Below are 23,847 nucleotides of genomic sequence, written 5' to 3'. Positions count from 1 at the left end.
TAAGAAAAATGGGTCGTATAAAATATAACTCAAAGCTTCGTTTTTTTTTAATTCCGCAAAGTTGTCATTAGGCAAACGTTTTCCGAGCATAAAACCTCCTGGAAACTGTCAATCCTGTATGGCAGATTTTCAAATAAATATTTAATAATACACAAAAGGATTACCAAAGCACCACGAGTCATCGCTCGCCTCCTTGTAATCCCGATTGCACTTGGGGCACAAAACACTTCGCAGACTGGCATAACAGTGCTAACAATGTGTAAGGATTCAAAATTCTCACAATATGGATCAGTAGAAGCCATCTGAAAGGCTCTTGTAGCAACTGCGTTTCTTCTTGATTGTGTAAACCCCTTTTATTCACGGCACTAAAGATTATTGCTAATATTAGATTACGAACTCGTCCAAGGGATGCAACCTATTGCCGTCGAAAACCTCTCATACACCGCCCTTTGACCGAAAGGACGCGTTTAACGAAGACTGAGTTATGTCCCCACCGAGTTCCTATATTTTATATCCATTGTGATAGCCCTTCTTATGATGGCTCCTAAAACAAAGTAGCATGCGCAACGAAGGGAATTACGCGTCTCATACGGGTGAATTGTTTCTTTACAACGAATTCCACGTATAACTGCCACCATCGCCCTCAACAAATGCCAACATGGTGTGCTCAGCATTAGTGCAACTGGTAGCACTACCCACGCAAACGAGAAGCATGCCTATGTAAGTAGTCTGGTTGCATTTTCCCTGTAATCGCTCAACCCGTTTGCTACTTGTCGTAACGCATAAACGGGTGGTGATGGCTGATGGCCTGTTGTAATCCATCTGGCAACCGACAAAACCTTTAAAACCATCTAAGGAGAATCTGCAGCTCTTATTGTGTATATCCAGCATCTCGACTCAGAAAATGCTGTTGTAGTTGATACATTATAGTTGGCTGCATTCGCGCATTTCATCAGACAAGATGTGCAATATATATATATATATATATATATATATATATATATATATATATATATATATATATATTAGGCATAGACTGGAACATGGGTACATATTCCAGAGCCAGGAGTGGGACTCTCGTGAATCACAACGTTGCAAATCTAGGATACGAATCAGTAGGTTACATGGATTGAAATGACTCATAAGAACAAGTACCACCGAAACGGCGTCACATTCCTTTAGAGTTCCTGCATTGTCGTGGTAAAATTCTTCCTGACACATCGTCTTTGTTCATCTAATGTATATGAGCTCTCTTACCCAGTATTGGACATCGTAATATTATTTAGTCACATGAAGCGCAATGTTTAGAAATTTGTAAGTCTTGAGGGAAAAAATAACGCTTAACACACTATCATAATTCCTTGTGTTGGAGCTGGTTGTATTGCTAATTTGCATAAATATATGATAATGTTCATCTTATGGGCGTAAAGCTACTGCGATATTTGGGCATAATTTTAGGCGGACTTATTGAGAGATTAGTAGTATTATGAGGACAGCGTGCAAATTTACGTACTCTACATACGCCGGTAGGAGCACTTTAAATACATATTATATAGCTTTTAATTTTATACAGAAACGAGAACAGGCTTTATATTGATTTTTCATATTTTGTCATGTTAAAGTGCGTTGTTAAAAATGTATCGTTGAAGTGAAAGATTCATTCAATGCGGTCACTTTATTATGTCATCTTTTTTCTTTTTGCAAATGCAGCAAGCCTCAGCTAGATAACAGCCGGAACTGATAAGCAAAATAATTTCCCTTTTCCCTTGTATTTAGAAGCAGACTTCTGAGACACAGTTTCTTTATAAGTGCCGACTATCACGTGAAGTAAGTGTTCAATTTTTTATCGAATATTGCTAATAACCCATTGATGCCCATTATTGCTAGAGTGGATGTCCCAACGTACGTGATAGCTGTTCCTTCGCAGCAAACCGTCGACCAGAAGGATTCAAATTAAGTCACAGCGCTTCTGCTTGAACATCTACCAGCTTGAGGTGTCGGCTTCATTAGTTTCAAACCATACTCAAAGGCTTCTTATAACGTAGAAAGTGACAGCGGTTAGCACATTCTTGTGATCCGACCTGTTTTTGGCACTGATGCGTTCATGGAGGTTAGTAGACTCTTTTCAAAGAATTGGAGTTGTTGTTTTGTTCATATCTCATCACTTTGTTACCGGGGTTTCAAAGCAATGGATTTTGCCAGGCACTCTCAAAGCGACCTAAGAGAAAATGTTACAGTCAAAATGTTGAACGAAAGAAACTTGGAAAGGTTATTTAAAAGCGATGTTACTTTTTTAGAAACTGAGCATACTTTCTGTAATTATTCCACTTAAGCAGCCAGCGCCTTTCTTTCCATAATGAACACTTCTTACAGTGTTGTTCTGCAAATCTTCTGATGCGCTGCAAACGTCATAGCTATATTTTCATGCAATTGTCGTCTATTCTGAGGCATTCATTCAACAGATGCGACGAGCGAATGTTTCCGAAACACGACAAACATGCTTTGTTTCTTGCATAAACTTCAGCTTCCTTTAGTGAACAGCTCGTATGATGCAGAAATTCTGTTTGCTTATTGACATTATAGCATTCGCAAACGCGTACTTTCTTGATGAATACTAAACGTGTGAGAAAGGTACTTCAATGACAAAGATGAAGTACATGTGCAGTTTCTACCGCAAGGTTTAGCTACTAAGGTACTGTTCGGCGCTCTGAAGTGCCTTTTCTTTTAAAATAAGATGCGCACACTGGAAAAGCATCCGCATGTCCCACTACGTCGTCTGGGTCTAACCCCCAACCGTTATCAAAAGAAAGCTATGTAAAATTGTATTTTTTTCAGGTTCGGCCCAAAACCTGTACTTGACACTGCCGCACCATGTTGGGCGAAGTCAAAGCACCGAGGCAGGGAGACGCTGGACAAAGTGCTCCGCCCTCCCCCCCCAGCCATACATTGCGGGAGAAATTTAGTATGTATCCCTTGCCTTCAGGGGCACATATTTTTGCGCCTTCAACTTAACTGTATGAAAAAAATTACAGCGTGTATCCTTTCTAAAAGGAAAATTGCTTGAAAAAGTATTTTTTTATTATCGGGCGGCTTGACAGATGATGTCCTCTTCTGTAAACAAGGACTATTTCGTACCCTATTTTGACCCGACGACTCAGGATTTTTGCAGTGATATTCATGATCCATACATATATTGGCCTTAAAAAGTGTGCATATTTGTAATCTCTACACATAATTCCGTTCCCGAGGAGATATAGGTTTGCTTAAATATATTAAGCGCCATGCAGTGACTTCATTAAGCACTATGTAAAATCACCGCTCGCCTGGTCCGTGTTGAACAACGGAAAGTCCAGCGCCAGTCTGGCCAATTTGTTCCGTCACGATGACGTTTGCATGGCCAGTAGCTTGGGAACTTATTGTTGATGAGCCTGTCGACAGCTGAGCTGCAAATGAACATTTACCATTTCCACATAAGAAATGCGATTTTCTCTGATAATGGACCCTGAATCTTCCTCAGCGGTTGACTTTTTTCTCCAAAATTTGAAAAACTTATATTTGGCCAAATGGGTGTATATACTGTATTCGAATTCTCACTTTACTGCATATTCAGGGATAAAAAGTGTGTTTGTCTCTAACAACGTGGCTTAATTGTCATAAAGCACATATAAAGTGACTTTTCTCATGCACAAGCATCAGCTAATCCTCCAAGAAATTGCCGACCTTTCTTGTTGCGTTTTAGAAGTTTGGCTACGTATGATAAAAGGGCTTGATGCTTCAAAGCTACAACCACTTTTCCTAAAACAGAAAATGTCTAGAAGAAACGCATTTCGCTTCACTGGCTTGATAGCTGGGGTAACGCATTTGATTGCCGTTTACACAATTTTTATTGCATGTTATTATTACGCTAAAAGCACGCTTTGGTTAAACTATTGGTCCGAATGAGTGAGAGTATACCGCAGCAGACTTGTTATTCAAAACATCTCCTAACATACTCCTCGCGTACCACTTTCACAGTAAATTGTGCTTTGCTTCGGTAAACTGGGCATTTCTCGTAACGAATTTTAACCCCTGATTTGCTGATTTCTCAAATAAGACTTAATACTTGCCAGCTCTTATGCTATAAAGAAGTTGCGTTAAAAAGATTCCATTAAAAAGCACGTTGGCGATTCCATTTTTTTATGTTAAAGGTAAATAATAGTTGATAACCTTGAAATAATTTACTTGAATAAAAAGAAAGTCTAGCTAATAATGATTACTACAAGTCCACGAATAATTGGCTGACGTCTGTTCATGCCGCCAATGAAATATTATATTATGTTAGTAGTCCATATGCATAGTTTGAAGAGTCCTACATGCACTAAAGGAATGGTCGGTTCCAGCACACGTACGCTTAAGTACCTACCCCGGTACGGAGCATAAGCGCATAAACTTGTACATAATTCAACATGGCTACTTATCATAAACGCGTATCTAACTCTTTGTCCAGTAAAATGTTTCAAGGTATGCCTTCTAAAAATTACGCTTCCTTCGTTAAGCCCCCCCTTGGTTTCACTTCCTCCTATCAACACCGGCACCTGATAACAACAATAAAAGCAGCGGAAATGAAAACCCACGCAACCACACATATTGCGTGAGAATCACAACTCACGTATTCCTGGTTCCGTTGAGATACGTGCTGCACCAGCTTCACCGTGGTGCAGTGTCGCGATGCTGTTTGTAAGGCCTGAGGTCTCTGTACCACTCGTTGAGGAGCTTGTCGACCCTTGTGCTGAAATGATTTAGCGTATTTTTGTAGAAACCATAACAATTTTCATGGCGATGACTAGCTGAGCACGCACAACTATAAAAACACAACGTTGCCAGGAAGCGTTAACGACACGTCCATAATTTTCCCAATATTTCTGCAATGTGGGTACATCGTTTTAGAAACGACTGTGGACTGTGTTTGCATTGTCATGTTTTCCTTTGGCGCCAGAAAGATACCTAAGCTTTATTTTAGTAAGGAGTAAGAAATTACGCTAAGATATCTCAAAGTTCTCACTTAGCTTTCTTCTCGCATATGTAGAAAAGATAAGCAAAAAGAAACAGACACGACAGTTGAATACTCGCAAAAGCCCAGCTAAAGTGTTCGATTTAGTGCATAAAGGTAAGCTCATCGGCAAGATAAGTTTTTCGAAGTGTAAGTTGCGTCATCTTCTGCTGATCTCTAAAAAATTTTGCCACGCAGATCTATGTATCAATTTTTCGGCTCCCAAAGACCCGTTTCACGACAGGAAATAGCAGCATGTATGTCTTACGTAATCACAGGCACTTAAGTGTCATATTTTTTTCTTGTTTGATCAAATGGAGAAGCTACCTTCACAGTATGATTTTACTTCATTTATGCAACAGAGAATTTTGGAGGCCCATTTTCAACACGTCTGTACGTATTTCTAAATTCAGATATGTTACCCTATAATATTTTTTCTGATAAATAAGTTTCGCTTTTCTACTAATTGAAGCATTTAATTTCACTGCCAAGTACAAGCCCACACCATAGCCGTTATCAAACTCACGCTGAAGAAAATTAACCCTATAGTCCGCAGAATATTGGTAAACACCTCTTACCGGTTGCCTGATGTACAGCAAGAAGTGCTGCTCCCGTGCCGCCATGCTGTTCGATTGCAACAACGTTGGCATGGCCGGAGGCTTGTGCACTGCTCGTCGAGGAGTGGCTCGAGCTTTGTGCTGCAATATATATAACGTGTTTTTTTTTTAAATAAAGCTACCAATTTCTCACGATGAATGGTAACTCCGACCACAGAAGGGCGGATGTGTTATCATAAGATCGAGGAAGGTATTGAGCTGATACGATAACACTGATCGAAATCAAAGGTCTCCTGCCTGAAATGAACCCCGACGCCACTCGCGTTACCACTTTTCTACTTATTAATTGACGGTTCGCCTTCTCATCCAATGTAGGCGGATAAGTAACCGTCGCGATGCCTTTTTATTGATTCACCAGTTCGGCCGATGCGCTTTTGACTAAATACGGTGTATATAAACAGAGACTGGAGACAAAATCACTGCTCCAGTGCGGCTGCTAAGTTGAAATGTTGCGCCACTTAGATGTGCACTGGAGTTTTCGGCTAATGGCACTCAGACCATATTACGACAATGCCTGCCCTTTCCAGGCTCTGAACGACATCAACACATCCGTCTTTAGAGATCAGAAGAGCGTTGAAGAGGAACTGCAGCTACCATAAAGTAGAAACTGTAGGAATTATGTGTTTTACATGGGGTAGAAGAAGCATCAGTTTGGGCGTACAGGTGCCACAGCCCAGTTGATCGCAAAGACAAGGAATGAATACATGTCGCAAAAAGTGAAGATAACAAATCTTCAATTCCACAGTGCTAAGCTGTGGCGTTCGAATTCCAGTCTGCTGTCATAGAAGAAAACAAAGATGATATTTCTACGGTTAGCTTGAGAACATTGCAATGCGGTGCATGTACTACATACGAAATTCCGCTCAAGAAGAAATGTAGAATACAAACGTGTCTATATAAGCTGCAATAAATGACCTTTCCAATATAAGATAGCAGGCATAACACAAATATTATGCTTTACTTTTACTTCACAATCACAACTGCATGGTTATTTCTCTCTAGTCTGCTACATTTTGATTATGTTTAAATGCCTCTGTCGTGCAAAAGCTTCCTCATGTAGGGGAACAGCCACCCTGCGAACGACTACACGAAAAATGCAGATAATACTTATAGTTTTTAATCTTAATAAATAAATCCTTCAGTTAAGTTCGATTTATCGGCCTTAAAGGCCACTGGAGGGGGTAATAATATAAGGGGTGGTTTTTACATAAGTTCCACGTTATGTATGCATCATTAGCTATATTCATAGTGGTCAATCACACACCGTTCGAACAAAGACGGGAAAGCGATGTGAACAATGTCAGCAGCGTTCTCCCTGTGCAGAACATAAATTTCTTATGATGGCCAGAACTCTGTCAGTGAGAAACGCATCTTCATTACAGGATAACGTTACCTCGAACAAGCAACGAGCGCTGCTCATTGCTACACTCAGCACACATACAATTCAGGTGCTAGCTGGACGAATTGTATCTGACTCCGAATTTCCTCACTTATGCCGAAGCAGTGGCCACTCTAAACCACTACTGCGACCCGAAGGGTCACGAGAAAGCCGACAGCTACAAGCTATATTGCGTTGCAAACTGGAAATAAAGACAATGGAAGCTTTTCTGGTCCAATTGCGGCACATAGCGTACAACTGCAACTTTGTGAACGCGCTAGAACGAGTGACGAGAGATCGATTTATTTGCAGCGTACACTCAACTAAGCTAGGCAAGCACTTACTCACGAAGGCAGAGTAATAACTGTATGTGAGGCCGATGCGCTGGCAATTTGAGCAGAAGCAGCTGATAAGGATGCCAAACATATAATTGGAAAGGTGTCCATTGTGCACTAAATAAAAACCGGTCTATTTTGAGCACCCCCTGATGGCCACTACTTAGGTGCGCCACACGATGCACAATGCGAAAGCACCAAGCATGACGATGACGCCTATCAGTGGGCGAAATCACGCTGTTTTCATTTTGGCCAGCGAGGGCACTTGGGAAGGATGTACTGCAGCGAATCAGCAGACTCAGAAGCGGCGAAACTGCCAGCGAGTGTAAAGGCACAGACAGTACAAACCTCGTGGAACAACAATGGAACAACACTTATGTTATTTCGCCTCAGAAGATGTTGCGGTTGTCAATGCAATAAGCTTGGCTGCATTCGCATTCCATCAGACAAAATGTGCACCAAAACGTTTGCAATATATATATATGCGTGTGTGTGTGTGTGTGTGTGGAGCTGGGTTTGCGTGCGTAGAGAGATAGACGGCCACAAAGTGGTGTAATGTATCAACAGATGTTCATGCAACTTATTGACGAGATTTGCATTGTTACTTCGAACTATAGGCGAGCTTCTTCTAATATCGATAATGTATCTAGAGTACTTATGTGAGGGCACTATGAAGTATTCCATGCATGTGAATTGGTGATTGGATATTTAATATTATTTGTAAAATTAAGCAGTCTATGATACCATTTAGCAAAATACCAAATAGTGGTTGCTTCGTAGAAGTGAACGACGAAATAATGAAATAGTGTGTCAAACAGAATAGCACACATTGCATGCCACTAAGCAGAAGGGTTGTACGAAAAGCTGCTCTCAAGGATAAAGTATAACATGGACACATATTCCACAGCCGAGAATGAGACGTTCGTGAATCGCGATTTGCATACCTTGGACACGATTCAGCAGGTCAGGTAGGGTGAAGGGCCTCATAAGAACGAATGTTGTAGAGACATAGTCACATTCTCGTAGTGTGCCAGTGTTCTTGCGAATTAAAGTTGATATCGAAACGTCGTCTTTGTGAATCTAATGTATGTGAGTTCTTTTGACCAATTTTACGCCGTGGTAGTATTATTTATTCACATGAAGCGCAATGCTTTGAAACTCGTAAGTCTTCAGAAAAAGAAAAGCAGTTAACATGCTCTTATAATTAGTTGTGTTGGAGCTGGTGGCATTGCTAAATTGTGTAAATGTACGATAATGTGCCTCTTATGCGTGAAGCTCCTGTGATATCTGTAGAAGTCTTTAGGGTGACCTATTAGCAGAATAACGGTATTATGAGAACAACGTGAAAGATTTCTCTACACTACATGTCCCGGTAGGGGTGCTTTATAAATATTATATAGGTTTTAATTTTACCGACAAAAAGAAGAGGGTTGATGTTTAATTTCTATATTTCGTCATTTTAAAGTGCATTGTTAAAGATTTAAGGTTGAAATGAAAATTTTTTGCAGGATGGTCACTTTATCATATCCTTTTTCTATTTCTAAATGCAGCAAACTTCAGCTAGGTAGGAGCAGGAAATCATGAGCAAAATAATTTTTCCTTTCTCTTGTATTTAGATGGAGGCTTGTGAGGCAGAGTTTATGAGTGGCTAGGTTCGTCCGATGTAAATGTTCAAATTTTTCCACATAATTTTCTACATGACGATTTCTGCAGATTATTGCTGCAGTGGATGCCGCAACGTGCGTTAAAGCTCTTCCTTCGTAGCAAAGCGTCCACTAGAAGAATTCACAAGTAGGTTACAGAGCTTCTGCTTGAACCTGTGCCAGCTTGAGTTCAGGGCTTCATGAGTTGCAAACCATACTCAAATGATTCTTATAACGCAGAAAGGGTGAGTGGCTAGCAGAATTGTGTGATCCGACGTGTATTTAGCATTGAAGCGTTCGCGGAGGTTAGTCGACGTTTTTCAACGAATTTGAGGTATTGTTTTGTTCAAACTTAATCACCTATCATTTCTTGTCGTGCAAGCTCATTAGCAACCATACGTGATCAAGGTACCACTGTGTTACCTTAGGTTTCATAGGAATAGATTTTGTCAATTACCATTGAAGCACCCTAAGTGATAACGTTACAAAGTGTTGAACGTGATAAACATGCCGATATATTTAAAGACGATGTTCCTTTTAAGAAACTAAGCTAACATTCTTTAATCATTCAATATAAGCAGCCAATGCCTTTCTTTCCATAACGAACACTTCTTACAGTGTTGTTCTACAAGTCTTCTGACACACTGCAATCGTCACAGCTATATTTTCATTCATTTGTCGTCTAGTTCAGACATTCATTCAACATACCAACTATGTAAAAAATGGTATTTTTCAGGTGCGACGCGAAAACTTAACTGTACACTGCCGCAGAAAGTTGAGCGAAGCCATAGCAGTTAGGCAGGGAGACGCTAGACTAAGTGATTCCTCCCCAGTCAAACAATGCGGGAGAAGGTTGGCATTCATCTCTTGCTATAGGGGCACATATTTTGGCGCTTTCAACTTAACTCTACGAAAAAAAAAGACATGTACCCTCCAAAAAAGGAAACTGCTCGAAAAAGAAACATTTCTCGTTCTTGGTCGCCTTGACAAAAAATTTAATTTACTTCAGTAAACAGGGACTATCTCGTGCCCGATTTCAACTCGACGAATAACGATTTCTTCAGTGATTTTCAGTATCGGTACATATCTTTGAATGTAAAAGCGTGCATATTTGTAATCTCAACACATTATTCCGTCCCCAAGGACATATACGTTTAGTTAAAAATATTAAAAGCCATGCAGTGACATCAATAAAGACTGTAAAATCACCGCTCACCTACTCCGTGTTGAACAATGGTAAGTCCAGTGCCAGTCTGGCTAGGATGTTCCGTCACGATGATGTTTCCATTGCCAGGACCTTGGGAACTGATTGCTGATGAGCTTGTCGACAATTGTGCTGCAAATGAATATTTACCATTTCTACGTAAGCAAATCACGTTGCTCTGATCATGGACGTCGAATCTTCCGAAGCGGTTGGTATTTTTCTGCAAAATATGAAAAAGCTGATAGAAAATTACGACATAGTTTATGAAATTGAATTACTTAATTTGACCAAATGCGTGTGTATACTGTACTCGATTTCTCACTTTACTGCATATTCAGTGGTGAGGAACGTGTTTGTCTCTAAAAACTTGGCGTAACTGTCATAAAGCCTACATAAAATTACTTTTTTCTTCTACAAATTTTAGCTAATCCTCAAGTTTTTTGAGTGAGAGGTTATCTCCTTTTCCTGAGCATTGAAAATTTCGTAGGTGCGTCAAGTGGTGCCTAGCACAGCAAATACTGTAAAGAGGTCAACAGGTACCTTAACCTGAATGAAATGCCGACCTTTCTCGTTGCATTTTAGAAGTTTGGCTACATCTGACAAAAAAGTTTCATGCTTCAAAGCTCCAACCGCTTTTCCTGAAACCAAGAGCGCCCAGAAAGGAAAATATTGGGCTTCTCTGGCTTGATAGTTGGGGTAAAACATTTGATCGCCATTACTATATTTTCATAATTACGTGGTTTTATTCCACAAAGGACATGCTTTTGTTCAAACTATTGGTCCAGTGAGAATATATTACAGCAGACTTATTATTCAAGAACGTATCCTTACATATTCCTGGCGCAACACTTTCACAGTACATTGTGCTTGAGGACCTTAACAGGGAGCGTGTAAGAGCGGGACTGAAGGTTAATATGCAGAAGAGAAAGATAATTATAAATAACCTGGCAAGGTAACAAGAGTTCAAGTTCGCAAGTAAGCCTCTAGAGTCTGTGAAGGAGTACGTTTACCTAGGTCAGCTAATCACAGAGTGCCCGGACCGTGAGATGGAAATTCACAGAAGAATAAAAATGGGTTGGATCGCATACGGCAGACATCGGGAGCTCCTGAATGGGAGCTTACCGTTATCATTGGAAAGGAAAGTATAAAATCAGTGCATTTTACCGGTGCTGACATACAACGCAGAGACTTGGAGGTTCACAAAGAAGCTTGAGAACAAGTTAAGGACCGCGCAAAGACCGATGGAACGAAGAATGCTAAGCACAACCTTAAGAGACAGAAAGAGAGCAGTTTAGATCAGACAGGAAACGGGCATAGACGATATTCTAATAGATATTGAGACAAAAATGCTGCTGGGCAGGTCATGTAATGAGCAGACTAGATAACCGTTGGACTCTTAGGGTAACAGAATGGGTACCAAGAGAAGGGAAGGCTGTAGAGTACCACAGAAGACTACATGGAGTGACGAAATTAGGAAATCAGCTGGTGCTATTTGGAATCGGTTGGTGCAGGACAGGGGTAATTGGAGATCGCAGGGAGAGGCCTTCGTCCTGCAGTGGATATGAGTAGGCTCCTGCTGCTGCTGATGATGATAACGATGATGATGATGATGATGATGATAATTATGATAATTATGTGCTTTGCTTCCGTAGACAGGGCATTTCTCGTAATGAATTTTAACCTCACATTTGCTGATTTCTCAAATGAGACTCAATAGCTGCGATTTCTTAGACAGAAGTTCCTTTTGAAATATTACATTGAAGAGTGCCTTGGCGATTCCATTTATTTATGATAAAGGGAAGCAATAATCGACAACGGCGAAATAATTTATTTGAATAACAAGAAAACATAGCTAATGACGAGAAGTAGATGCAAGCGAAGAGTTGACTGACGTTTGTTCTTGCCGCTAATGAAATATTATATTCGCCGAGTAGCCCTTATTCATGGTTGGAACAGTCATTCACGTACTAAAATAATGGTCTGTCTGATCACACCTCCGCTAAAGTTTCCACCCAAAACAGAGCAGAAGCACGTGAACTTATAGGTAATTCAACATGGCTGCTTATCATAAACGCGTATGTAACTCTTTGTCCACTAAAATGTTTTAATCTATGCCTTCCAAAAATTATGCTTCCTTCGTTAAGCCCCCCTTGATTTCAATTCCTCGTATCAACACATGCACCTGATAACAACAATAAAAGCAGCGGAAATGAAAACCCACGCAACCGCACATATCGCGTGAGAATCACGACTCACGTATTCCAGGTTGCGTTGAGATAGGTGCTGCACCGGCTTCGCCGCTGTGCAGTGTTGCGAGGTTGTTTGTAAGGCCTGAGGTCTCTGTACCACTCGTTGAGGAGCTTGTCGACCCTTGTGCTGAAATGATTTACTGCATTTTTGTAGAAACCACAACAATTTTCATGGCGATGACTAGCTAAGCACGCACAACTATAAAAACACAACGTTGCCACGAAGCGTGAATGACACGTCCATAATTTTTCGAATATTTCTGAAATGTGAGTACATCGTTTTAGAAACGACTGTGGACTGTGTTTACATTGTCATGTTTCCCTCGGAGTGAGAAAGATACCTAAGCTTTATTATATTAAGCAATAAGAATTGACGCTAACGTATCCCTAGGTTTTCAGTTAGCTTTCTTCTCGCATATGTAGAAAAGACAAGCAAACTAACGAGATACGAACGTTGAATGTCGCAAAGCCCAGCTAAAGTACTCGATCTGGTGCATAAATATAGGCTTTTCGACAGAACAAGTTTCCAGAAGTTGAAGTTCTGTCATCTTCTACTGACGTCTGCAACATTTTGGCACTCACTTCATTGTATCAGTTTTCCGGCTCGAAAAATACCCGTTGCACGACAGAAAATGGTAGCGTGTATGTTTTACCAAATCAGAGGGTCTCAAGTGACATTTTTTTCTCAAACGAGAAAAAAAGGGGTTAGCAGAGGGGCCCGATTTTTATTAGTCATATCATAAGAAGCGAACAAACACGGACACCAAGGACAACATAGGGGAAATTACTTGTGCTTAATAAATAAAATAAAGAACGGATAAATTAATGGAAATTAAAGTGAATGAAAAAATAACTTGCCGCAGGTGGGAACCGAACCCACAACCTTCGCATTTCGCGTGCGATGCTCTACCAATTGAGCTACCGCGGCGCTGTTTCCCCATCCACTTTATTGGGTATTTATGTGTCCTAGTAGAACCCTGGGAGTGTTAGCCAGCACCACCACTCACAGACCTTAGTGGCGGACGTGGAACGTCCTTCTTGTCGCAGGCGTCACGAGAACGTGATCTTTTTGGGTGAAGGCAACTGGTCAATAAACCCACATATGCCACCTGAAGGCATCAATGTAGCCGGATTTGAGACCCTCGTTATGTAATAAACGAGAAGGGGGGTTAGCAGAGGGGCCCGATTTTTATTAGTCATATCATAAGAAGCCGACAAACACTGAGACCAAGGACAACGTAGGGGAAACTACTTGTGCTTAATAAATGAAATAAAGATACGATAAATAATGGAAATTAAAGAGGATGAAAAAACTACTTGCCGGAGGTGGGAACCGAACCCACAACCTTCGCATTTCGCGAAAGTTGTGGGAACGAGGGTCTCGAATCCGGCTACATTGATGCCTTCAGGTAGCATATGTGAGTTTATTGACCAGTTGCCTTCAGCCAAAAAGATCACGTTCTCGTGAGGCCTGCGGCAGGAAGAACGTTCCACTTCCGCCGCCAGAGTCTGTGAGTGGTGGCACTGGCTAACACTCCCAGGGTTATACTAGAACACATAAATACCCAATAAAGTGGATAGGGAAACAGCGCCACGGTATCTCAATTGGTAGAGCATCGCACGCGAAATGCGAAAGTTGTGGGTTCGGCTCCCAGCTGCGGTAAGTTGTTTTTTCATCCACTTTAATTTCCATTAATTTATCGTTTTATTATTTCATTTATTAAGCACAAGCAATTTCCCCTATGTTGTCCTTGGTGTCAGTGTTTGTTGGTTTCTTATGATATATTTATTCTTGTTTGATCAAGTAGACAAAGTCACTTCACCGCATGATTTACTTCTCATAATCAACAGAGAGTTTTGGAGGCCCAATTTCAAACATGACTTTGCGTATTTCTAAATTCAGCTTTAATTCCCTATGATATTTTTTCTCAGAAATAAATTTCGCTTCTCTACTCACTTAAGCAATTCACTTCACTGCCAAGTTCAAGCCCACAAGCATGGCCGATATCACATTCACACCGATAAATATAAATCCTAGTCCGCAGGACCTGCGAAACCCCCTTTACCTGTTCCTTCTTGCCCAGCATGAAGTCCTGCGCCCATACCCCCTTGGTGCAGGGTTGCAAGAGTGTTGGCATTGCCGGAGGCTTGTGTACTGATCGTTGAAGCATGGGTCGATAGATGTTCTGCAATATACATAACGTGTATTTTTTTCAATAAAGTTACCAATTTCTCACGATGAATGGTCACTTCGAACAAATAACGGTGGATATGTTATCAGAAGATCGAGGAAGCTATTGAGCTGACATGATCACATCGATGAAATTCATAGAAGTCACAGCCTGAGATGAACCCCTTCGCACGTCCCTTTCTCAGTTTTCTGCTTCCTAACTGACGGTACGCCTTCTGATCCAATGTAGGCGGATAATTAATTGTCGAAATGGCTTTTTTTTTATTTATTCACCAGTTAGGTCGATAAACGTTTGAATAAATATCGTGTATATAAGCAGAAACTGGAGACAATATCGCTGCTCTAGTACGGCTGCTACGTTCGAACGTGGCACCTCTTAGATGCACACTGGCGTTTTCGGCTAACGGCACGACAATATCTACCCTTTCCAGGTGCTCAACGGTATCTACACAACCGTTTTGAGCGATCAGAAGTGCGTTGAAGAGCAACTGCAGCTACCATACAGTAGAAACTGCAGGAATTATGTGTTTTAAATTGCATCGAAGAAGCATCTGGTTAGGAAGAAATGTGCCACAAGCCAGTAGATCACGAAGACAAGGAATGAATACATGCAAAAAAAAGCGAAGAGAACTAATCGGCAATTCCACAGTGCTCAGCTCTGGCGCTTGATTGTCAGTCTGGTGTCATAGAAGAAGAGAACGACAATATTTCTACGGTTAGCTAGAAAACATTGCCATGCGGTACATGCACTCCATCCGAAATGCCTCTCAAGAAGAAATGTACAATAGGAACGTGTCTATATAACCTACAATTATTGACCTTTAGAATATAAGCAAATAGGCATAACGTATATATCATGCTTTACTTTTACGTCACAATCACAACTGCATGGTTATTTCTCCCTATCCTGCTGCATTTTGGTTGTTGGTAAAAGCGCCTGTCGTGCAAAAAGCTTCTTCATGTAGCGAAATAGGCACCCTGCAAAACATTACAGAAAATGCAGATAATATTTATAGTTTTTAATGGTAATAAATAAATCCTTCACTTCAGTTCCGTTTATTGTCCTTAAAGACCCTCGTAGGGAGTTCTACCAAGGGGTGGGTTTTACATAAGTTCAACGTTATGTATGCATCATTAGCTGTATTCAAAGTGGTCAATCACACGCTGTTCGAACAAAGACCGGCAAGCGATGTCAACAATGTCGGTAGCCCTTCTCCCTGTACAGAACATAAATTTGCAATGATGACCAGGACGTTGTCAGTGAAAAACGCATCTTGATTACAGGTTGACGTCACCTTAAACAAGCCACGAGCGCTGCTGATGGCTACACTCCGCACACATACAATTCAGGTGCTAGCTGGACAAATTGTATTTATAGCTCCGAATTTCCTCACTTATGCCGAAGCAGTGGCCGCTCTGAACCCCTACTACGACCCGTAGGGTCAGGAGAAAGCAAACAGCTACTAGCTGTTTCGCGTTGCCAACTGTAAATAAAGACAATGGAAGCCTTTGTGGTCGAATTGCGGCGCACAGCATACAACTGCAACTTTGTGAACGCGCCAGAACGAGTGACGAGACTTCGGTTTTTTTTGCAGCTAACCAACCTCAACTAACCTACGGAAGCACTTACTCACGAAGGCAGAGTATTAACTGTGTGCGAGACCGAGGCGGTGGCAATTTCAGCAGAAGCAGCTGACAAGGATGCCAAACATGAGTAGAAAACTGCCAACGATGCGCATTATAAAAACCAGTCATCTTTCAGCACCTCCTGATGACCACTACTGAAGCGCGCCACACGATGCACAATGCGAAAGCGCCAAGCATGACGAAGACTCCTATCGACGGGCTAAATCACGCTGTTTTCATTTAGGGCGGCGAAGGCACTTGGCAAGGATGTACTGCAACGAACCAGCAGACTCCGAAGCGGCGAAACGGCCAGCGAGTGTAATTCACAGATGGTACAAACCTCGTGGAACAACAATGGAACAGCAATTATGGAATTTCGTGTCAGAAGATGCTATGGTTGTCTGTGCATTAGTGTTGGCTGCATTCGCATACCGTCAGACAAAATGTGCGCCAAAACAATTGCGATATATATATATATAGTCATATCATACGAAGCCAACAAACAGTGACACCAAGGGCAACATAGGGGAAATTACTTGTGCTTAATAAATGAAATAAAGAAACGATAAGCTAATGGAAATTACCGTGGATGAAAAAACAACTTGCCGCAGGTGGGAAGCGAACCCACACCCTTCGCATTTCGCGTGCGATGCTCTACCAATTGAGCTACCACGGAGCCGTTTTTCCATCCACTTTCTTGGGTATTTACGTGTCCTAGTAGAACCTTGGGAGTGTTAGCCAGCGCCACCAATCACATAGCTTGGCGGCGGACGTGGAACGTACTCAGGACGTTCCACATCCGCCGCCAAGCTCTGTGAAATGTGTCAAACAGAATAGCACTGTCTGCATGCCACCAAGCAGAAGTGTTATGCAAAAAGCTACTCTTAAGGATAAAGTATAACATGGACACATATTCCAGAGCCGAGAGTGGTATGTTCGTGAAGCGTTACTTGCAAATCTTGGACACGAATCAGAAGTTTAGGTAGAGTGAAGGGCCTCATAATAACGAATGTCGTAGAGACATACTCACATTCTCGTAGTGTGCCCGTCTTCTTGCGAATTAAATTTGATCTCGAAACGTCGTCTTTGTGGATCTAATTTATATGAGCTCTTTTGACCAATTATAAGCCGTGTTAATATTATTTATTGACAAGAAGCGCAAAGTTTTGAAATTCGTTAGTCTTCAGAAAAACAAAAAACCTTTAACATACTCTTATAATTCCTTGTGTTGGAGCTCGTGGCATTGCTAAATTGGATAAATGTACCATTATGTGCCTCTTATGCGTGAAGCTCCTGCAATATTTGCAGAAGTCTTGAGGTGGACGTATTCACAGGTTAGTGGTATTATGAGAACAACGTGTCAGATTTGCGTATCCCACATGTCCCGGTAGGGGCACCTTATAAATATTACATAGTGTTTAATTTTGTAGACAATCAAGGAGATCATTAATGTTTAATTTCTATATTTGGTCGTCTTAAAGTGCATTGTTAAAAATTTATGGTTGAAACAAAATTTTGTTCAGCATGGTCACTTTATCATATCCTCTTTTTATTTGTAAATCCAGCAAAGTTCAGCTAGTTAGGAGCAGGAAATCACGAGGAAAATAATTTTGCCTTTCCCTTGTATTTAGACGGATGCTTGTGAGAAACAGTTTCTTTATAAGTGACTACGTTCGTGTGATGTAAATGTTCAAATTTTTCCACATAACGTTTAATACATAAGTGTCTACATTTTCTACATGGCGATTGCTGCTGATTACTGCTACAGTGGATACCACAACGTGCGTGATGGCTTTTCCTTCGCAGGAAAGCGTCGACTAGAAGGATTCAAATTAGGTCACAGAGCTTCTGCTTGAACCTGTGCCAGCTTAAGGTCACGGCTTCAGAAGTTGCAAACCATACTAAAAGCGTTCTGATAACGTGCAAATGGAGGGTGGCACGCAGAATTGTGTGATCCGACGTACATTTAGCACTGATACGTTCCTGGAGGTTAGTAGACGTTTTTCAACGAGTTTGAGGTGTTGTTTTGTCCATATTTAATCACCTATCATTGCTTGTCGTGCAAGCTTACTAGCAACCATATGTGATCAACGTACCACTGTGTTACCTTAGGTTTCGAAGCAATGGATTTTGCCAAGCACTATTGAAGCACCCTAAGTGAAAACGTTACGGTCAATTTGTTGAGCGTATTAAACACGCCAATATATTTAAAGGCGATGTTCCTTTTTAGAAACTGAGCTAACTTTCTTTAATTATTGCATATAAGCAGCCAATGCTTTTCTTTCCATAATGAATAATTTTACAGTGTTGCTCTACAAGTATTCTGACACACTGCAATCGTCACAGCTATATTGTCGTTCATTTGTCGTCTAGTTCAGACATTCATTCAACATATGGGGTGACCGAATGTTTGGAAAACACTGCTTACGTGCTTTATAATTTGCATAAACTTCAGCTACTTGTAGGGAACAGTTCGTAAAATTCAGAAGTTCCGTTTACTAATTCGCATTAGAGCATTCACTGACACGTAATTTCTTGCTGGACACACAAGACGTTAGAAACGTATCTCAATGAGAAACATAAACCGCATTTTCGGATGCTATCACAAAGTTTAGCTCATCATGAATTCGGCGCTCTGAAGTGCCGGGTTTTTCTTCAAACAAAATGAGCACACTACAACCCGTCCGCTTATTGCGCTACGCCATCTGTGTCAAACCCCCGGCCATTGTCACATAAAAACTATGTAAAAAATTGTATTTTTCAGGTGCGACGCGAAAACTGAACGTTGGGCTGAACTGAATGTTGGGCGAAGCCATAGCGGTTAGGCAGGGAGACGCTAGACTAATTCCTCCCAAGTCATGCAATGCGGGAGAAGTTTGGCATTCATCTCTTGCTATAGGGGCATATATTTTGGCGCTTTCAACTTAACTGTACGAAAAAAAAGACATGTATCCTCCCTAAAAGTAAACTGCTTGAAAAAGAACCTTTTCTCGTTCTCGGTCAGCTTCACAAAACAACTAATTTACTCCAGTAGACAGGGGGCTATCTCGTGCCCGATTTCGACTCAACGAATAAGGATTTCCTCACTGATATTGAGGATCGATGCACATCTTTGGATGCAATAGCGTCTATGTTTGTAATCGCAACACACAATTCCGTACCCGAGGAGATATACGTTTGGGTGAAAATATCAAAAGACATGCAGTCACATCTATAAAGACAATCTAAAATCACCGCTCACCTGCTCCGTGTTGAAAACTGGTAAGTCCAGTGCCACTCTGGCCATGATGTTCCGTCACGATGGTGTTTCCATGGCCAGGTCCTTGGGAACTGATTGTTGATGAGCTTGTCGACAATTGTGCTGCAAATGAATATTTACCATTTCTACGTAAGCAAAGCACTTTGCTCTGATCATGGACCGCGAATCTACCGAAGTGGTTGGCGTTTTTCTGCAAAACTTGAAAAAGCTGATAGAAAGTTACGACAAAGTTTATGAAATTGAAATACTTAATTTGACCAAATGCGTGTGTATACTGTATTCGATTTCTCACTTTACTGCATATTCAGTGGTGAGAAATGTTTGTCTCTAACAACTTGGCGTAACTGTCATAAAGCCTATATAAGGCTACTCTTTTCTTCTACAAACTTCAGCTAATCCTCAAATAAGGTTTTTTGAGTGAGAGGGTATCTCCTTTTCTGGAGCATTGAAAATTGCGTTGGTGCGTCAAGTGTTGCCTAGCACAGCAAATACTGTAAATAGATCATCGGTAGTTTAACCTCAATGAAATGCCGACCTTTCTTGTTGCGTTTTAGAAGTTTGGCTACATCTGACAAAAAGGTTTCATGCTTCAAAGCTCCAACCGCTTTTCCTGAAACCAAAAGCGCCAAGAAGAAAAAAAATTGCTTCTCTGGCTTGATAGTTGTGGTAAAACATTTTATCGCCATTACTATATTTTCATAAATACGTGGTTTTATTACGGAAAGGGCATGCTTTTGTTCAAACTATTGGTTGAGTGAAAATATATTACAGCAGACTTATTATTCAAGAACATATACTTGCATATTGCTGGCCCAACACTTTCACAGTACGTTCTGCTTGAGGACTTTAATAGGGAGTGTGTAAGTGTAGGACTGAAGGTTAATATGCAGAAGACAAAGATAATTATAAATGACCTGGCAAGGCAACAAGAGTTCAAAATCGCAAGTCAGCCTCTAGAGTCTGTGGAGGAGTGCGTTTACCTAGGTCAACTAATCAGAGGGAACCAGGACCATGAGAAGGAAATTCACAGAAGAATAGAAATGGGTTGGATTGCACACGGCAGACATCGGGAGCTTAACCGATGGGAGCTTAATGGGAGCCTAAGGGAGCTTACGGGAGCTTAATGGGAGCTTACCGTTATCATTGAAAAGGAAATTATGCAATCAGTGCATTTTACCGGTGCTGACATACGGCGCAGAGACTTGGAGGCTGACAAAGAAGCTTGAGAACAAGTGAAGGACCACGCAAATAGCGATGGAACGAAGAATGCTAGGCACAACTTTAAGAGAAAGAAAGAGAGCACTTTGGATCCGAGAGCAAACGGGGATAGACGATATTCTAATAGACATTAAGAGAAAAAAGTGGCGCTGGGCAGGTCATGTAATGAGCAGACAAGATAACCGTTGGACTATTAGGGTAACAGAACGGGTACCATGACAAGGGAAGCGCAGTAGAGGACGGCAGAAGACTAGATGGAGTGACGAAATTAGGAAATTTGCGGGTACTATTTCGAATCGGTTGGCGCAGGACAGGGGTAATTGGAGATCGCAGGGAGAGGCCTTCGTCCTGCAGTGGACATGAGTAGGCTGATGATAATGATGATGACGATGATGACGATGATGTGCCTTGCTTCCGTAAACAAAGCATTTCTCGTAAAGAGCTTTAACCTCCGATTTGCTCTTTTCTCAAATGAGACTTAATACCTGCGGTCTCTTTTCTTTGAAAGAAGTTCCTTTTGAAATATTGCATTAAAGAGTGCCTTGGCGATTCCATTTATTTCTGTTAAAGGTAAGTAGTAATCGACAACTGCGAAATAATTTATTTGAATAACAAGAAAATATAGCGAATGACGATAAGTAGATGCAAGCGAAGAGTTGACTGACGTTTGTTCATGCCGCTAATGAAATATTATATTCGCCTAGTAGCCCTTATTCATGGAACAGTCATTCACATACTAAAAAAATGGTCTGTCCGATCCCACACCTCCGCTAAAGTTCCCACCCAAAACAGAGCAGAAGCACGTGAACTTATACGTAATTCAACATGGCTACTTATCATCAACGCGCATCTAGCTCTTTGTCCAGCAAAATGTTTTAAGGTGTGCCTTCCAAAAATTATGCTTCCTTCGTTAAGCCCCCTTGATTTCACTTCCTGGTATCAACCCATGCACCTGATAACAACAATAAAAGCAGCGGAAATGAAAACCCACGCAACCGCACATATCGCGTGAGAATCACAACTCACGTATTCCAGGTTGCGTTGAGGTATGTGCTGCACCAGCTTCGCCATGGTGCAGTGTCGCGATGCTGTTAGTAAGGCCTGAGGTCTCGGGACCACTTGTTAAGGAGCTTGTCGAACCTTGTGCTGAAATGATTTACCGCATTTTTGTAGAAACCATAACAATTTTCATGGCGATGAGTGGCTGAGCACGCACAATTATAAAAGCACAACGTTGCCACGAAGCGTGAATGACACGTCCATAATTTTTCGAATATTTCTGAAATGTGAGTACATCGTTTTAGAAACGACTGTGGACTGTGTTTACATTGTCATGTTTCCCTCGGAGTCAGAAAGACACCTAAGCTTTATTATATTAAGCAGTAAGAATTGACGCTAACGTATCCCTAGGTTTTCAGTTAGCTTTTTTCGCGCATATGTAGAACAGCCAAGCAAACTAAACAGATACGACCGCTGAATGTCGCAAAGCCCAGCTAAAGTACTCGATTTGGTGCAGAAATATAGGCTGATCAGCAGGAAAAGTTTCCAGAACTTGAAGTTCTGTCGTCTTCTACTGACCTCTACAACATTTTGGCACGCACTTCGTTGTATCAGTTTTCCGGCTCCCAAAATACTCGTTGCACGACAGAAAATGGCAGCGTGTATGTTTTACAAAATCAGAAGGTCTCAAGTGGTATACTTTTTTTTTCTTGTATGATCAAGTAGACAAACTGACTTCACCGCATGATTTACTTCTCATAATCAACAGAGAGTTTTAGAGGCCCAGTTTCAAACATGACTTTGCTTATTTCTAAATTCAGGTTTATTACCCTATGATATTTTTTTCTCAGAAATAAATTTGGCTTGTCTACTAACTTAAGCATGTCAGCGCACTGCCAAGTTCAAGCCCACAAGCATGGCCGATATCACATTCCACGCCGATAAAGATAAATCCTACTCTGCAGGATCTGCAAAAACACCTCTTACCTGTTCCTTCTTGCGCAGCATGAAGTCCTGTGCCGGTAGCCCCGTGGTCTATGGTTGCTAGAGTGTTGGCATTGCCGGAGGATTGTGTACTGATCGTTGAAGAGTGGGTCGACAGATGTGCTGCAATATATATAACGTGTTTTTTTCAATAAAGTTACGAATTTCTCACGATGAATGGTGACTCTGACCAAATAACGGCGGATATGTTATCAGAAGATCGAGGAATATATTGAGCTGATATCATAACATCGATGGAATTCATAGAAGTCAGACCTGAGATGAACCATTTCGCACGTCGCTATCTCACTTTTCTGCTTCCTAACTGATGGTTCGCCTTCTCATCTAATGTAGGCGGATAAGTAATTGTCACAATGCCGTTTTTTATTTATGGACCTGTTCGGTCGATAAACTTTTGATTAAATAACATGTATAAAAGCAGAAGCGTGAGAAAAAAATCACTGCTCTAGTGCGGCTGCTACGTTCAATCGTTGCGCCTCTTAGATGTGCACTAGTGTTTTCGGCTAACGGCACGACAATGCCTACCCTTTCCAGGCACTCAACGGCATCTACAAAATACTTTTGAGCGATCAGAAGTGCGTTGAAGAGGAACTGCAGCTACCATACAGTAGAACTTCAGGAATTATGTGTTTTAAGTTGCATCAAAGAAGCATCTGGTTACGAGGACAGGTGCCACAGCCCAGTAGATCGCGAAGACAAGGAATGAATACATGTCAAAAAAAGCGAAGATAACTAATGGTCAATTCCAGAGTGCTCAGCTCTGGCGTTTGAATGAGAGTCTGTGGTCACAGAAAAATAGAACGACGATATTTCTACGGTTAGCTAAAGAACATTGCAATGCGGTACATGCAGTACATCCGAAATGCCTCTCAATAAGAAGTGTAGAATAGAAAAGTGTCTATATAGGCTACAATAAATCATCTTTAGAATATAAGCAAGTAGGCATGACGTAAATAATATGCTTTACTTCTACATCACAATCACAACTGCATGGATTTTTCTTCCTATTTGTAAAAGCTTCTCGCATGCAAAAAGATTCCTCATGTAGGCAAATAGCCACCCTGCGAATGACTACACGAAAATGCAGATAATGT

The 23,847-nt window shown here is 41.2% G+C and overlaps 1 protein-coding gene and 1 long non-coding RNA gene across 4 annotated transcripts in view; one reads left to right on the top strand and one right to left on the bottom strand.

Moving 5' to 3' along the window:
• Nucleotides 1-23,847, top strand: part of LOC129380638 (uncharacterized) — a 251,218-nt gene that overhangs the window by 198,792 nt on the left and 28,579 nt on the right. For all 3 annotated transcript variants that reach the window (XR_008608818.2, XR_011890487.1, XR_008608819.2), the window contains one exon: nt 2,836-2,962. This is a non-coding gene — a long non-coding RNA (uncharacterized lncRNA). The remainder of the gene's footprint in view (nt 1-2,835; nt 2,963-23,847) is intronic.
• LOC126543400 (uncharacterized) overlaps nt 1-23,847 on the bottom strand; it is a 61,864-nt gene that overhangs the window by 14,835 nt on the left and 23,182 nt on the right. Inside the window, exons 6-14 of the mRNA XM_072284837.1 lie at nt 22,736-22,855; nt 21,776-21,895; nt 19,514-19,633; nt 14,522-14,641; nt 12,463-12,582; nt 10,219-10,338; nt 5,608-5,727; nt 4,649-4,768; nt 3,324-3,443 (exon numbers count right to left, since the gene is read on the bottom strand). Of these exons, the coding sequence (XP_072140938.1) occupies nt 3,324-3,443; nt 4,649-4,768; nt 5,608-5,727; nt 10,219-10,338; nt 12,463-12,582; nt 14,522-14,641; nt 19,514-19,633; nt 21,776-21,895; nt 22,736-22,855 (1,080 nt within the window). The remainder of the gene's footprint in view (nt 1-3,323; nt 3,444-4,648; nt 4,769-5,607; nt 5,728-10,218; nt 10,339-12,462; nt 12,583-14,521; nt 14,642-19,513; nt 19,634-21,775; nt 21,896-22,735; nt 22,856-23,847) is intronic.

The sequence above is a fragment of the Dermacentor andersoni genome, chromosome 10 (genome assembly GCF_023375885.2).
Source record: "Dermacentor andersoni chromosome 10, qqDerAnde1_hic_scaffold, whole genome shotgun sequence".
NCBI lineage: Eukaryota > Metazoa > Arthropoda > Arachnida > Ixodida > Ixodidae > Dermacentor > Dermacentor andersoni.
This window is presented reverse-complemented; position numbering and strand designations above follow the sequence as displayed.